The following is a 15932-nucleotide window of genomic DNA, read 5'->3' as shown; positions in this document are numbered from 1 at the left end:
GATGGTGGTGCTAAGCTGTGGTGAGTGGTGGTGGTGGTGATAGGGGATGGTGGTGAGTGATGGTGGTGAGCGTGGTGATGGAGGTGAGGGGTGGTGAGTGATGGTGGTGAGCGTGGTGATGGTGGTGAGGAGTGGTGAGTGGTTCTACCCACGTGACTTTACCGAAATGATCAAAGAGTATGGATGCCTGCAGTCACACAAGCTTCTTCACATCAAGTAAATGTAATGTTTTAAACGCTGTGTTGCAATAGCAACAATATCTCTTGAGGCATCTGCAACTTGCAGCCAGAAACTCGGTGGTGAAGGGGATGTTGGGCGATAAGCGATGGTGGTGAGGGTGGTGAGGGTAGTGATGGTGATAGGGATGGTGGTAAGGGTGGTGATGGAGGTGATGGTGGTGGTGATGGTGATAGGGATGGTGGTAAGGGTGGTGATGGTGATAAGCGATGGTGGTGAGGGTGGTGATGGTGATAGGGATGGTGGTGAGGGTGGTGATGGAGGTGATGATGGTGGTGATGTTAGGGATGGTGGTGAGGGTGGTGATGGTGATAGGGGATGGTGGTGAGGGTGGTGATGGTGATGATGGTGGTGGTGGTGAAGTTAGGGATGGTGGTAAGGGTGGTGGTGGTGGTGATGGTGATAGGGATGGTGGTGAGGGTGATAAGCGATGGTGGTGAGGGTGGTGATGGAGGTGGTGGTGATGGTGATAGGGATGGTGGTGAGGGTGGTGATGGTGATAAGCGATGGTGGTGAGGGTGGTGATGGTGATAGGGATGGTGGTGAGGGTGGTGATGGAGGTGATGGTGGTGATGTTAGGGATGGTGGTGATGGAGGTGATGGTGGTGGTGATGTTAGGGATGGTGGTGATGGAGGTGATGGTGGTGGTGATGTTAGGGATAGTGGTGAGGGTGGTGATGGTGATAGGGGATGGTGGTGAGGGTGGTGATGGTGGTGGTGATGTTAGGGATGGTGGTGAGCGTGGTGATGGTGTTAAGCGGTGGTGAGTGGTGGTAGCGGATGGTGGTGAGTGATGGTGGTGAGCGTGGTGATGGTGGTGAGGAGTGGTGAGTGGTTCTACCCACGTGACTTTACCGAAATAATCAAAGAGTATGGATTCCTGCAGTCACACAAGCTTCTTCACGTCAAGTAAATGTAATGTTTTAAACGCTGTGTTGCAATAGCAACAATATCTCTTGAGGCATCTGCAACTTGCAGCCAGAAACTCGATGGTGAAGGGGATGTTGGGCGATAAGCGATGGTGGTGAGGGTGGTGATGGTGATAGGGATGGTGGTAAGGGTGGTGATGGAGGTGATGGTGGTGGTGATGGTGATAGGGATGGTGGTGAGGGTGGTGATGGTGATAAGCGATGGTGGTGATGGTGATAGGGATAGTGGTGAGCGTGGTGATGGTGATAGGGATGGTGGTGAGGGTGGTGATGGTGATAGGGATGGTGGTGAGGGTGGTGATGGAGGTGATGGTGGTGATGTTAGGGATGGTGGTGAGGGTGGTGATGGTGATAGGGGATGGTGGTGAGGGTGGTGATGGTGGTGGTGATATTAGGGATGGTGGTGAGGGTGGTGATGGAGGTGATGGTGGTGGTGATGTTTAGGGATGGTGGTGATGGAGGTGATGGTGGTGGTGATGTTAGGGTTGGTGGTGAGCAGTGGATAGACCCTGGCTGACGGTGACGTTGGTGTTGATGGCCTAGGCCTTAATCCAGCAGTGGATGGACCCTGGCTGACGTTGGTGTTGATGGTGTAGGCTCGAGGAGGCCTTAATCCAGCAGGGGATAGACCCTGGCTGACGGCGACTTTGGCGTTGATGGCCTAGGCCTTAATCCAGCAGTGGATGGACCCTGGCTGACGGTGATGTTGGTGTTGATGGTCTAGGCCTTAATCCAGCAGTGGATAGACCCTGGCTGACGGTGACGTTGGTGCTGATGGCCTAGGCTGGAGGAGGCCTTAATCCAGCAGTGGATAGACCCTGGCTGACGGCGACTTTGGCGTTGATGGCCTAGGCCTTAATCCAGCAGTGGATGGACCCTGGCTGACGGTGACGTTGGTGTTGATGGCCTAGGCTGGAGGAGGCCTTAATCCAGCAGTGGATAGACCCTGGCTGACGGCGACTTTGGCGTTGATGGCCTAGGCCTTAATCCAGCAGTGGATGGACCCTGGCTGACGGTGATGTTAGTGTTGATGGTGTAGGCTGGAGGAGGCCTTAATCCAGCAGTGGATAGAGCCTGGCTGACGGTGTTGATGGTGTAGGCTGGAGGAGGCCTTAATCCAGCAGTGAATGGACCCTGGCTGACGGCGACCTCATCTCCGCTCTTCAATCTCCTCTCTCGCAGGTCGCCTTCCACCGGTGTCCCCTCCCCTCTGTGGGCACCCTCCCCCCTACACCATCATCACCACCATCACCACCATCACCATCATCACCACCACCACCACCACCCCCCCCTGCCACACTGTGACACCCATCGGCTGCCGTCGGAGAAGCTGGACTTGGAAAACAGACAGCGGGAGCAGCAGCAGGAGCGACGAGCGAGGGGCGAGGGGGCAAGACTCCGAGCCCCGACGATGCCTCAGGTAGAAAAGGTTCACACGGCTGCGCTTTTCATTGAACTCACTATTCTGTCTGTCGTCGTTGTTGTTGTTGTTGTGTCCTCAAATCTTGTAACTCAATTTGAACCCACTTGCCAATGTGGTATCGACTGCCAACTTGCTAGACTTGTGTGACATTGATGACGATAACGATATTCTATCACCATCACGACCACCATCAAGGCCACCACGACCACCACCACCACGACCACCACCACCATCACCACCACCACGACCACCACCATCACCACCACGACCACCATCATCATCACGACCACGACCACCACCATCACCACCACGACCACCATCATCACCACCATCATCACCACCAACACCACCACCATCATCATCACGACCACCACTACGACCACCATCATCACCACCACCATCACCACCACCACCACCACGACCACCACGACCACCACCACGACCACCACCACGACCACCACCACCATCACCGCCATCACCGCCATCACCACCACCATCACCACCACCACCATCACCACCATCACCACCACCACCACCATCACCACCACCACCACCATCACCACCACCACCATCATCATCACCACCACCACGACCACCACCACCATCACCACCATCACCACCATCACCACCATCACCACCACCATCACCACCACCACCACCATCACCACCACCACCACCATCACCACCATCACCACCATCACCACCACCATCACCACCACCACCACCATCACCACCACCACCACCATCACCACCACCACCACCATCACCACCACCACCACCATCACCACCACCACCATCATCATCACCACCACCACGACCACCACCACCACTGCCTCCGCCAGGCTCTGCGACGCGGCCTCCGTGTCCCCGGTGAGACCCTTCGGCCGACCCTTGACCCCGCCCCCCCCGCCCCTGCCTCCCCCGCCCCTCCCCCCGCCCCCCCGGCAGCCCGGCGTGAGCTCCCTGGACCCTGCGTTTGTCACGGCGTTTGGCAGCTGCCCCTCGGACTGTGCAGCCACCGACCAGACGCTCGCCGGCTCGGAGCTCACGGGCCCTGGGGCCACCTACTTCCTCTACGAACAGGCACACTGCACACTGCACTATACACTATACACTACATTATATACTACACTACATACTGTACATTATATATTACACATTATATATTATATACACTACACACTACTATACACTACATTATATACTATACACTATACATTATACACACTATACACTACACACTACTATACACTATACACTACATTATTTATTATACACTATATATTATATACACTACACACTACTATACACTACATTATATACTACACTACATACTGTACATTATATATTACACATTATATATTACACATTATATATTATACATTATATACACTACACACTACTATACATTATATACTACATTATATATTATACACTATACATTGTACACTACTATACATTATACACTACATTATATACTACACTACATACTGTACATTATATATTACACATTATATATTACACATTATATATTATACATTATATACACTACACACTACTATACATTATATACTACATTATATATTATACATTATATACTACATTATATATTATACATTATATACACTACACACTACTATACATTATACACTACATTATATATTATACATTAGATATTATACATTATATACTACATTATATACTATACACTATACACTACATTATATATTATACATTAGATATTATACATTATATACTACATTATACACTATACACTACATTATATATTATACATTATATATTATATACACTACACACTACTATACACTACATTATATACTATACATTATATACACTACACACTACTATACACTATACACTACATTATATACTACACTATATACTATACATTATATACTACATCATATACTATACACTATACATTATACACTACTATACTTTATACACTACATTATATACTACATTATACACACTGCACACTACTATACATTATATACTACATTATATACTATACATTATATACTACATTATATACTATGTTATATATTATACATTATATACTACATTGTATATTATACATTATACACTACTATACATTATACACTACATTATATATTATATATTATACATTATATACTACATTATACATTATATACACTGCACACTACTATACATTATATACTACACTATATACTATACATTATATACTACATTATATACTATACATTATATACTACATTATATACTATACATTATATACTACATTATATACTACATTGTATATTATACACTATACATTATACACTACATTGTATATTATACATTATATACTACATTATACATTATATACACTGCACACTACTATACATTATACACTACTATACATTATACACTACATTATATACTACATTATACACACTGCACACTACTATACATTATATACTACATTATATACTACATTATATACTATACATTATATACTACATTATATACTACACTATATACTATACATTATATACTACATTATATACTATACACTATACATTATACACTACTATACATTATACACTACATTATATACTACATTATACACACTGCACACTACTATACATTATATACTACATTATATACTATACATTATATACTACATTGTATATTATACACTATACATTATACACTACTATACATTATACACTACATGATATATTATACATTATATATTATACATTATATACTACATTATACATTATATACACTGCACACTACTATACATTATACACTACTATACATTATACACTACATTATATACTATATACACTACACACTACTATACATTATATACTACATTATATACACTACACACTACTATACATTATATACTACATTATATTCTATACATTATATACACTACACACTACTATACATTATATACTACATTATACATTATATACACTACACACTACTATACATTATACACTACATTATATATTATACATTATATACTACACTATACATTATACACTATACATTATACACTACTATACATTATATACTACATTATATATTATATACTACATTATATATTATACATTATATACACTACACACTACTATACATTATACACTACATTATACATTATACACTATACATTATGCACACTATACACTACACACTACTATACATTATATACTACATTATATATTATACATTATATACTACATTGTATATTATACACTGCACACTACACTACATTATATACTACACTATATATTATACATTATACACTATACATTATACACACTGCACACTACTATACATTATACACTACTATACATTATATACTACATTATATATTATACATTATACACACTACACACTACTATACAATTTATACTACATTATATATTATACATTATATACTACATTGTATATTATACACTATACATTATACACTACTATACATTATACACTACATTATATATTATACATTATACACACTACACACTACTATACATTATATACTACATTATATATTATACACTATACATTGTACACTACTATACATTATACACTACATTGTATTTTATACATTATATACACTATACATTATACACTACTACATTATATACTACATTATATATTATACATTATACACTATACATTATACACTATACATTATACACACTATACATTACACACTACTATACATTATTTACTACATTATACATTATACACACTATACACTACATTATACACTACATTATACAAACTATACATTATATACACTATATTATACACTACATTATACACTACAATATACATTATATACTACATTATATACACTACATTATATACACTATACATTATACACTACTATACATTATATACTACATTATATATTATACATTATACACACTATACACTACTATACATTATATACTACATTATATATTATACACTGTATATTATACACACTATACACTACATTATACACTACATTATACACTATACATTAGACATTATATACACTATATTATACACTACATTATACACTACATTATACACTATACACTACATTATATATACACTATACACTACTACATTATACACTATACACTAAACTATACACTACAATATACATTATATACTACATTATATACACTACATCATATGCACTATACACTATACATTATATACTACATTATACACTATACATTATACACTACACTATATATTATACACTGCTACATTACATTATACACTACATTATACATTATATACACTGTTTAACATGTAGGCTTTCGCGACCAATATTATTCATAATAAAGGTTTTTGGGTTAGATCGCATTTATTTATGAATGTGTCGTAACCCTCCACCACCCGACACGGCCAATCAGCAAAAAAAAGTGTCACGTTGACAAAAGACAATTCACTACTTCAGCCCACCGGTGTGTTGAAGAGTTAATCCACATTTACAGTTTGAGTACTTTTTACAGTTTGAGTACGACGTTTCGCTGGTAAATACATCCAGCATCATCGGGCAATTCGCCAGAATGGTAAAGCCCTCGCTTGCTCCCGGTTTTATATAGAGCAGCAGGGTGACGTCATCACTTAACTCATATCAGGTGCAGTGATTAGAGGCGGAGGGGGGGGTATTGTAATTATATAATCGATTAGTAATCAGTCATTGGTTATGATTAGTAATGAGTTGTAGATTAGTAATTCTTTAAATCAAAATGTAATGTGTATTATTTAATAATACGCTTCCAGGCCGCACTAAGCCTGTAGCTGTCAGAGCGGTTAAAGTTATTCTTGTTCCTCTCAATTTCAATGGATTCTCTAATTAGTCTTTGCCAGTAATAATTAGTTTTACACACCACTGCAACATTGTCAAAATCAATTGAGTGTCCTTGTTGACAAGCATGTTCTGCCACTGCCGACAGTGAAATATTAAATTATCTCAAACACTACACTATACACTACACTACACCACTACACTATACCACTACACTATACCACTACACTTTATACTGCACAACTACAAACCTGTCAACCCCTTATCGGTGCCCTTACCTTATCACCGACCAATTCAGACCCTTACCGGTCTACCGCGTTGCCGCCTTTGTAAATCTCAGCGTTCACCCGACAAAGTCCCGTCGCAAGGGAGCTCAACGCTAAACTGGCGCGCCGTGCGGTTTCTTGCGGTGAAGCAACGCGGGGTCGACAGGTGAACGATCGCGTCGCGACGTTCCGACGGCAACGCTCGCGAGCCCGCCACCAGGTTAGACACCGGCGGCAGTGGGACGCGGGAGGATGGTTTCGAACTGAGCAACCATTGGAACGATGTCATCAACCCAGTCAAACTTCGGCCGCCGCATTGATTGCGCAGCCATTTCCATTTCCCCCAGTGGGCCGCTCTCGCTTAGCTTTCGGCGCCCCATCGCTTCTCCCGAACCCCCTGCAGCATAGCAAAAGGCGGCTTAACTTAGCCCCCCCTCTCCTGCCCCACCCACCCCCCCCCCCCCCCCCCCTTAGCCTGTATATAATCTCGGGTGTCCCAGAGCTCACCACTCGACGCAGCTATTCCGCTGTGACTGTTCCACCTGAAGACAAGTTTCAAGTTTTCAAGTTTCATTTGTACTGGTAGGAACGAAGTTGTAAACCGAGTGTACCAGCCTGCAATAGATTAATGTGTCCGTCCGTCCCCTTTCAAAAGCCCCATACTACCGTATACCGGGAAACAATTCCTCATTTTAAAATGCAATTGTTATTTTTCGGCACAGCCCTTAACGATTTTATGATACATTGCTCCAAAATGAGCAGATTTCAGTCAATAAGGATTTCACTGTTCCATTCCTCTACAGAGGTTAATTTGTCCAAAGAACCCTCAACGATTTTGAGGGCAAAAAGGTGGGAAGACGCTCTCAATTTGCACAATTTTACGTAACAATGTCATAAAATTGCGCAAAATTCCAATGTTCCTACCAGCCCACCCTGCAGGGACCTGTTTAGGTAAGCCATCTGGCTACCATGAGAGATTCGTTCACGAGGCTATCCACATATACAAACACGGAGACAATTTCAACCGAGAAGATGGATTCTAGCTTAGCAATCATTGGAAGGATTTGATAAACCATTTCGGGTCTTAATTGATTGTTCACCCTTACGGTTACCATGAGAGATTCGTTCACGAGGCTATCCACATGTACAAGCACAGAGAGACAATTTCAACCGAGAAGATGGATTCTGGCTTAGCAATCATTGGAAGGATTTGATAAACCATTTCGGGTCTTAATTGATGGTTCACGCTTACGGTTATCATGAGAGATTCGTTCACGAGGCTATCCACATGTACAAACACGGAGACAATTTCAACCGAGAAGATGGATTCTGGCTTAGCAATCATTGGAAGGATTTGATAAACCATTTCGGGTCTTAATTGATGGTTCACGCTTACGGTTACCATGAGAGATTCGTTCACGAGGCTATCCACATATACAAACACGGAGACAATTTCAACCGAGAAGATGGATTCTGGCTTAGCAATCATTGGAAGGATTTGCTAAACCATTTCGGGTCTTAATTGATGGTTCACGCTTACGGTTACCATGAGAGATTCGTTCACGAGGCTATCCACATGTACAAGCACAGAGAGACAATTTCAACCGAGAAGATGGATTCTGGCTTAGCAATCATTGGAAGGATTTGATAAACCATTTCGGGTCTTAATTGATTGTTCACGCTTACGGTGGCTTTCAGACAGCATACATTAATTTTTCGTCTCCCCCCCTCCTCTTTTCAGAACATAGATGGACTCGTCCTTCTAAATAAACTGCTATATCGCTGCGCGTGGCGCTGACGTTTTTTTTATAAATAAATGAATACACCGTTTAAAAATAAATAAATGCAGAACGCCACTTCTTTCAAATGTTTACTGCCGTTGGTTTTTCACACCTGATGACGACCGTTTGTGTTGCGGTCGAGACGTCGTGAGAATTTTTATTGTTTTACGTATATATTTTATCGTTTCATTGTTTCCCTTCAACGTGGTGGTGACTTTGCCGAAAGAGCTAAGAATAATAGGTATAGCCCTATTCATATTCTTAGTTTTTTCGGTAAAGTCACGTTGAAGAGAAACAACAAAATAATAAAATATATATAAAACAATTAAAAAATTCTCACGATGTTTCGACCATAACTCAAACGGTCGTGATTCCTTGTCAAAAAGGTTTCAGTTTTTGTACTGGCAAAGGAGGTCTAATGACACAGATAGACAATTTATCGGGGGTTTTTTGTTGTTGCCCGTATGCTGCGTGGACCTGCAAACTCAATTTCCCTGTACAGGAAGACGTCGGCAACCGTATGGGTTGAAAGCTTATACACTCGCCCACCTACCGTCCCACATACCGACCCACCTAGCCACACACCAAATCACCCACATACCAACCCGCCTACCAACCCGCCTAGCCACCCACCGATTCACCCACCTACCAACCCACCTAGCCACACACCAAATCACCCACATACCAACCCACCTAGCCACACACCAAATCACCCACCTACCAACCCACCTAGCCACACACCAAATCACCCACATACCAACCCACCTAGCCACACACCAAATCACCCACATACCAACCCACCTAGCCACACACCAAATCACCCACCTACCAACCCACCTAGCCACACACCAAATCACCCACATACCAACCCACCTAGCCACACACCAAATCACCCACATACCAACCCACCTAGCCACACACCAAATCACCCACCTACCAACCCACCTAGCCACACACCAAATCACCCACATACCAACCCACCTAGCCACACACCAAATCACCCACATACCAACCCACCTAGCCACACACCAAATCACCCACATACCAACCCACCTAGCCACACACCAAATCACCCACCTACCAACCCACCTAGCCACACACCAAATCACCCACCTACCAACCCACCTAGCCACACACCAAATCACCCACATACCAACCCGCCTAGCCACCCACCAAATCACCCACCTACCAACCCGCCTACCAACCCGCCTAGCCACCCACCGGTTCACCCACCCGCCCGCCTACCCACTTGCCCTCTCGCCTGCTTACTCACCCACCTACCAACCCACCTGCCTAGCAACCCACGAATCCGCCTACCCGCCCACCCACCTGCCTGGCCACAGACACATTCACCAACCCACTCACCTGCCCGCCCACCTACCCACAGACCCACTCACCAACCCACTCACCTGCCTGGCCACCCGCCCACAGACCCACTCACCAACCCGCCCACAGACCCACTCACCAACCCACTCACCTGCCCGCCCACCCGCCCACAGACCCACTCACCAACCCACCCACCTGCCTGGCCACAGACACACTCACCAACCCACTCACCGGCCCGCCCACCCGCCCCACAGACCCACTCACCAACCCGCCCACAGACCCACTCACCAACCCACTCAACTGCCCGCCCCACAGACCCGCTCACCAACCCACTCACCAACCCGCCCACAGACCCACTCACCAACCCACTCACCTGCCCAACCACGCACAGCCACCGACCCACCTACCCAAATGCCCACCCGCTCACCCGCCCGCCCCGCATCACCCACCCACTCGCCCGCCCGACCCCCGCCCGCCCACCCACCCACCCACATGTACCTCCGCGCGTATCTCAGCCGCCCCACCCACCTTATCCGTCTCTCTCTCTGTGTCTCTCTCTCCCCTCCTTCTCGTGGCGCGCGAGCAGGACAGGGAGCCGGCGTACAGGGATCCGGTGTCTCGACCGCGTTGCTTGGGCCTCTGCGGGGGCTGCCGGGACCCCCTGGAGAGGCCCCTGTACCTGCTCAGCGACATCTTTGACGACGAGCCTCCCCTGCCCGCCTCCCCCACACACTGCCACTGCTGGGAGCAGGTGGGGGAGGGGGGGAGCGCGCGCGTACACACACACGGAGTCGTTACACACACACACACAGAGTCGTTACACACACACACACACGTAGTCGTTACACACACATACACACACGGAGTCGTTACACACGCACACAGAGTCGTTACACACACGGAGTCGTTACACACGCACATGGAGTCGGCACACACACACACACACGGAGTCGTTACACACGCACACACAGAGTCGTTACACACGCACACACACACGGAGTCGTTACACACACACACACACACGGAGTCGTTACACACACACGGAGTCGTTACACACGCACACACACACACACACGGAGTCGTTACACACACACACACAGAGTCGTTACACACACACACACGGGGTCGTTACACACACACACACACGGAGTCGTTACACACACACACGTAGTCGTTACACACACACACACGAAGTCGTTACACACACGTAGTCGTTACACACACACACACGTAGTCGTTACACACACACACACGGAGTCGTTACACACACACAGAGTCGTTACACACGGACACACACGGAGTCGTTACACACACGGAATCGTTACACACGCACACACACAGAGTCGTTACACACACACACACACGGAGTCGTTACACACACACACATGTAGTCGTTACACACACACACGGAGTCGTTACACACACACGGAGTCGTTACACACACACACACAGACTTGTTACACACACACACACAGAGTCGTTACACACACACACGTAGTCGTTACACACGGACACACAGAGTCGTTACACACACACACGGAGTCGTTACACACACACACACACGGAGTCGTTACACACGCACACACACGGAGTCGTTACACACACACGGAGTCGTTACACACACACACAGTCGTTACACACACACACGCAGTCGTTACACACACACACACACGGAGTCGTTACACACGCACATGGAGTCGGCACACACACACACGGAGTCGTTACACACGCACACACGGAGTCGTTACACACGCACACACACACACGTAGTCGTTACACACACACACACAGAGTCGTTACACACACACACAGAGTCGTTACACACACACACACACGGAGTCGTTACACACGCACACACACACACGTAGTCGTTACACACACGGAGTCGTTACACACGCACACACACACACGGAGTCGTTACACACACACACACGGAGTCGTTACACACACACACGGAGTCGTTACACAAACACACGGAGTCGTTACACACACACAGAGTCGTTACACACACACACACGGAGTCGTTACGTACACACGCACAGAGTCGTTACACACACACACACACGGAGTCGTTACGCACACACGCACACACGTAGTCGTTATACACACACACACAGACTCGTTACACACACACACGGAGTCGTTACACACACGGAATCGTTACACACACACACGGAGTCGTTACACACGTACACGCACGGAGTCGTTACACACGGACACACAGAGTCGTTACACACACACACACAGAGTCGTTACACACACACACAGAGTCGTTACACACGCACACACACGGAGTCGTTACACACACACGGAGTCGTTACACACACACACACAGTCGTTACACACACACACGCAGTCGTTACACACACACACACGGAGTCGTTACACACGCACATGGAGTCGGCACACACATACACGGAGTCGTTACACACACACACACGGAGTCGTTACACACGCACACACACACACGTAGTCGTTACACACACACACAGAGTCGTTACACACACACACACACGGAGTCGTTACACACGCACACACACACACGTAGTCGTTACACACACGGAGTCGTTACACACGCACACACACACACGGAGTCGTTACACACACACACACGGAGTCGTTACACACACACACACGGAGTCGTTACACACACACACGGAGTCGTTACACACACACACACAGAGTCGTTACACACACACACACGGAGTCGTTACGCACACACGCACACACGTAGTCGTTATACACACACACACACAGACTCGTTACACACACACACGGAGTCGTTACACATACGGAATCGTTAAACACACACACACGGAGTCGTTACACACGTACACGCACGGAGTCGTTACACACGGACACACACACACACACACGAAATCGTTACACACACACGGAGTCGTTACACACACACACACGGAGTCGTTACACACGCACACACACGGACTCATTACACACACACACGTAGTCGTTACACACACACACGGAGTCGTTACACACACACACACAGAGTCGTTACACACACACACACGGAGTCGTTACGCACACACGCACACACGTAGTCGTTATACACACACACACACAGACTCGTTACACACACACACGGAGTCCTTACACATACGGAATCGTTACACACACACACGGAGTCGTTACACACGTACACGCACGGAGTCGTTACACACGGACACACACACACACACGGAATCGTTACACACACACGGAGTCGTTACACACACACACACGGAGTCGTTACACACGCACACACACGGACTCATTACACACACACACGTAGTCGTTACACACACACACGTAGTCGTTACACACACACACACACAGAGTCGTTACACACACACACGTAGTCGTTACACACACACACGGACTCGTTACACACACACACACACACACACGGACTCATTACACACACACACACGGAGTTGTTACACACGCACACACACACACGTAGTCGTTACACACACGGAGTCGTTACACACGCACACACACACACGGAGTCGTTACACACACACACACGGAGTCGTTACACACACACACGGAGTCGTTACACAAACACACGGAGTCGTTACACACACACAGAGTCGTTACACACACACACACGGAGTCGTTACGTACACACGCACAGAGTCGTTACACACACACACACACGGAGTCGTTACGCACACACGCACACACGTAGTCGTTATACACACACACACAGACTCGTTACACACACACACGGAGTCGTTACACACACGGAATCGTTACACACACACACGGAGTCGTTACACACGTACACGCACGGAGTCGTTACACACGGACACACAGAGTCGTTACACACACACACACAGAGTCGTTACACACACACACAGAGTCGTTACACACGCACACACACGGAGTCGTTACACACACACGGAGTCGTTACACACACACACACAGTCGTTACACACACACACGCAGTCGTTACACACACACACACGGAGTCGTTACACACGCACATGGAGTCGGCACACACATACACGGAGTCGTTACACACACACACACGGAGTCGTTACACACGCACACACACACACGTAGTCGTTACACACACACACAGAGTCGTTACACACACACACACACGGAGTCGTTACACACGCACACACACACACGTAGTCGTTACACACACGGAGTCGTTACACACGCACACACACACACGGAGTCGTTACACACACACACACGGAGTCGTTACACACACACACACGGAGTCGTTACACACACACACGGAGTCGTTACACACACACACACAGAGTCGTTACACACACACACACGGAGTCGTTACGCACACACGCACACACGTAGTCGTTATACACACACACACACAGACTCGTTACACACACACACGGAGTCGTTACACATACGGAATCGTTAAACACACACACACGGAGTCGTTACACACGTACACGCACGGAGTCGTTACACACGGACACACACACACACACACGGAATCGTTACACACACACGGAGTCGTTACACACACACACACGGAGTCGTTACACACGCACACACACGGACTCATTACACACACACACGTAGTCGTTACACACACACACGGAGTCGTTACACACACACACACAGAGTCGTTACACACACACACACGGAGTCGTTACGCACACACGCACACACGTAGTCGTTATACACACACACACACAGACTCGTTACACACACACACGGAGTCCTTACACATACGGAATCGTTACACACACACACGGAGTCGTTACACACGTACACGCACGGAGTCGTTACACACGGACACACACACACACACGGAATCGTTACACACACACGGAGTCGTTACACACACACACACGGAGTCGTTACACACGCACACACACGGACTCATTACACACACACACGTAGTCGTTACACACACACACGTAGTCGTTACACACACACACACACAGAGTCGTTACACACACACACGTAGTCGTTACACACACACACGGACTCGTTACACACACACACACACGGACTCATTACACACACACACACGGAGTTGTTACACACGCACACACACACACGGACTCATTACACACACACATGGACTCATTACACACACACTCAGAGTCGTTACACACACACACACACGTAGTTGTTACACACACACACACGGAGTCGTTATACACA

General features: G+C 46.1%; 1 protein-coding gene across 3 annotated transcripts in view; it reads left to right on the top strand.

Moving 5' to 3' along the window:
* Positions 1-15932, top strand: part of LOC116958797 (uncharacterized) — a 64855-nt gene that overhangs the window by 18114 nt on the left and 30809 nt on the right. For all 3 annotated transcript variants that reach the window (XM_076057650.1, XM_076057651.1, XM_076057649.1), the window contains exons 2-4: positions 2349-2586; positions 3538-3672; positions 11365-11529. In XM_076057650.1, the coding sequence (XP_075913765.1) occupies positions 2578-2586; positions 3538-3672; positions 11365-11529 (309 nt within the window). In that variant the 5' untranslated portion in view covers positions 2349-2577. The remainder of the gene's footprint in view (positions 1-2348; positions 2587-3537; positions 3673-11364; positions 11530-15932) is intronic.

This window comes from Petromyzon marinus, chromosome 83 (genome assembly GCF_048934315.1).
Source record: "Petromyzon marinus isolate PM22_M1 ecotype Great Lakes invasive population chromosome 83, UKy_Petmar_22M1.pri1.0, whole genome shotgun sequence".
NCBI lineage: Eukaryota > Metazoa > Chordata > Hyperoartia > Petromyzontiformes > Petromyzontidae > Petromyzon > Petromyzon marinus.
The sequence above is the reverse complement of the archived record's forward strand: the minus strand, read 5'-3'. Positions and strand labels throughout refer to the sequence as shown.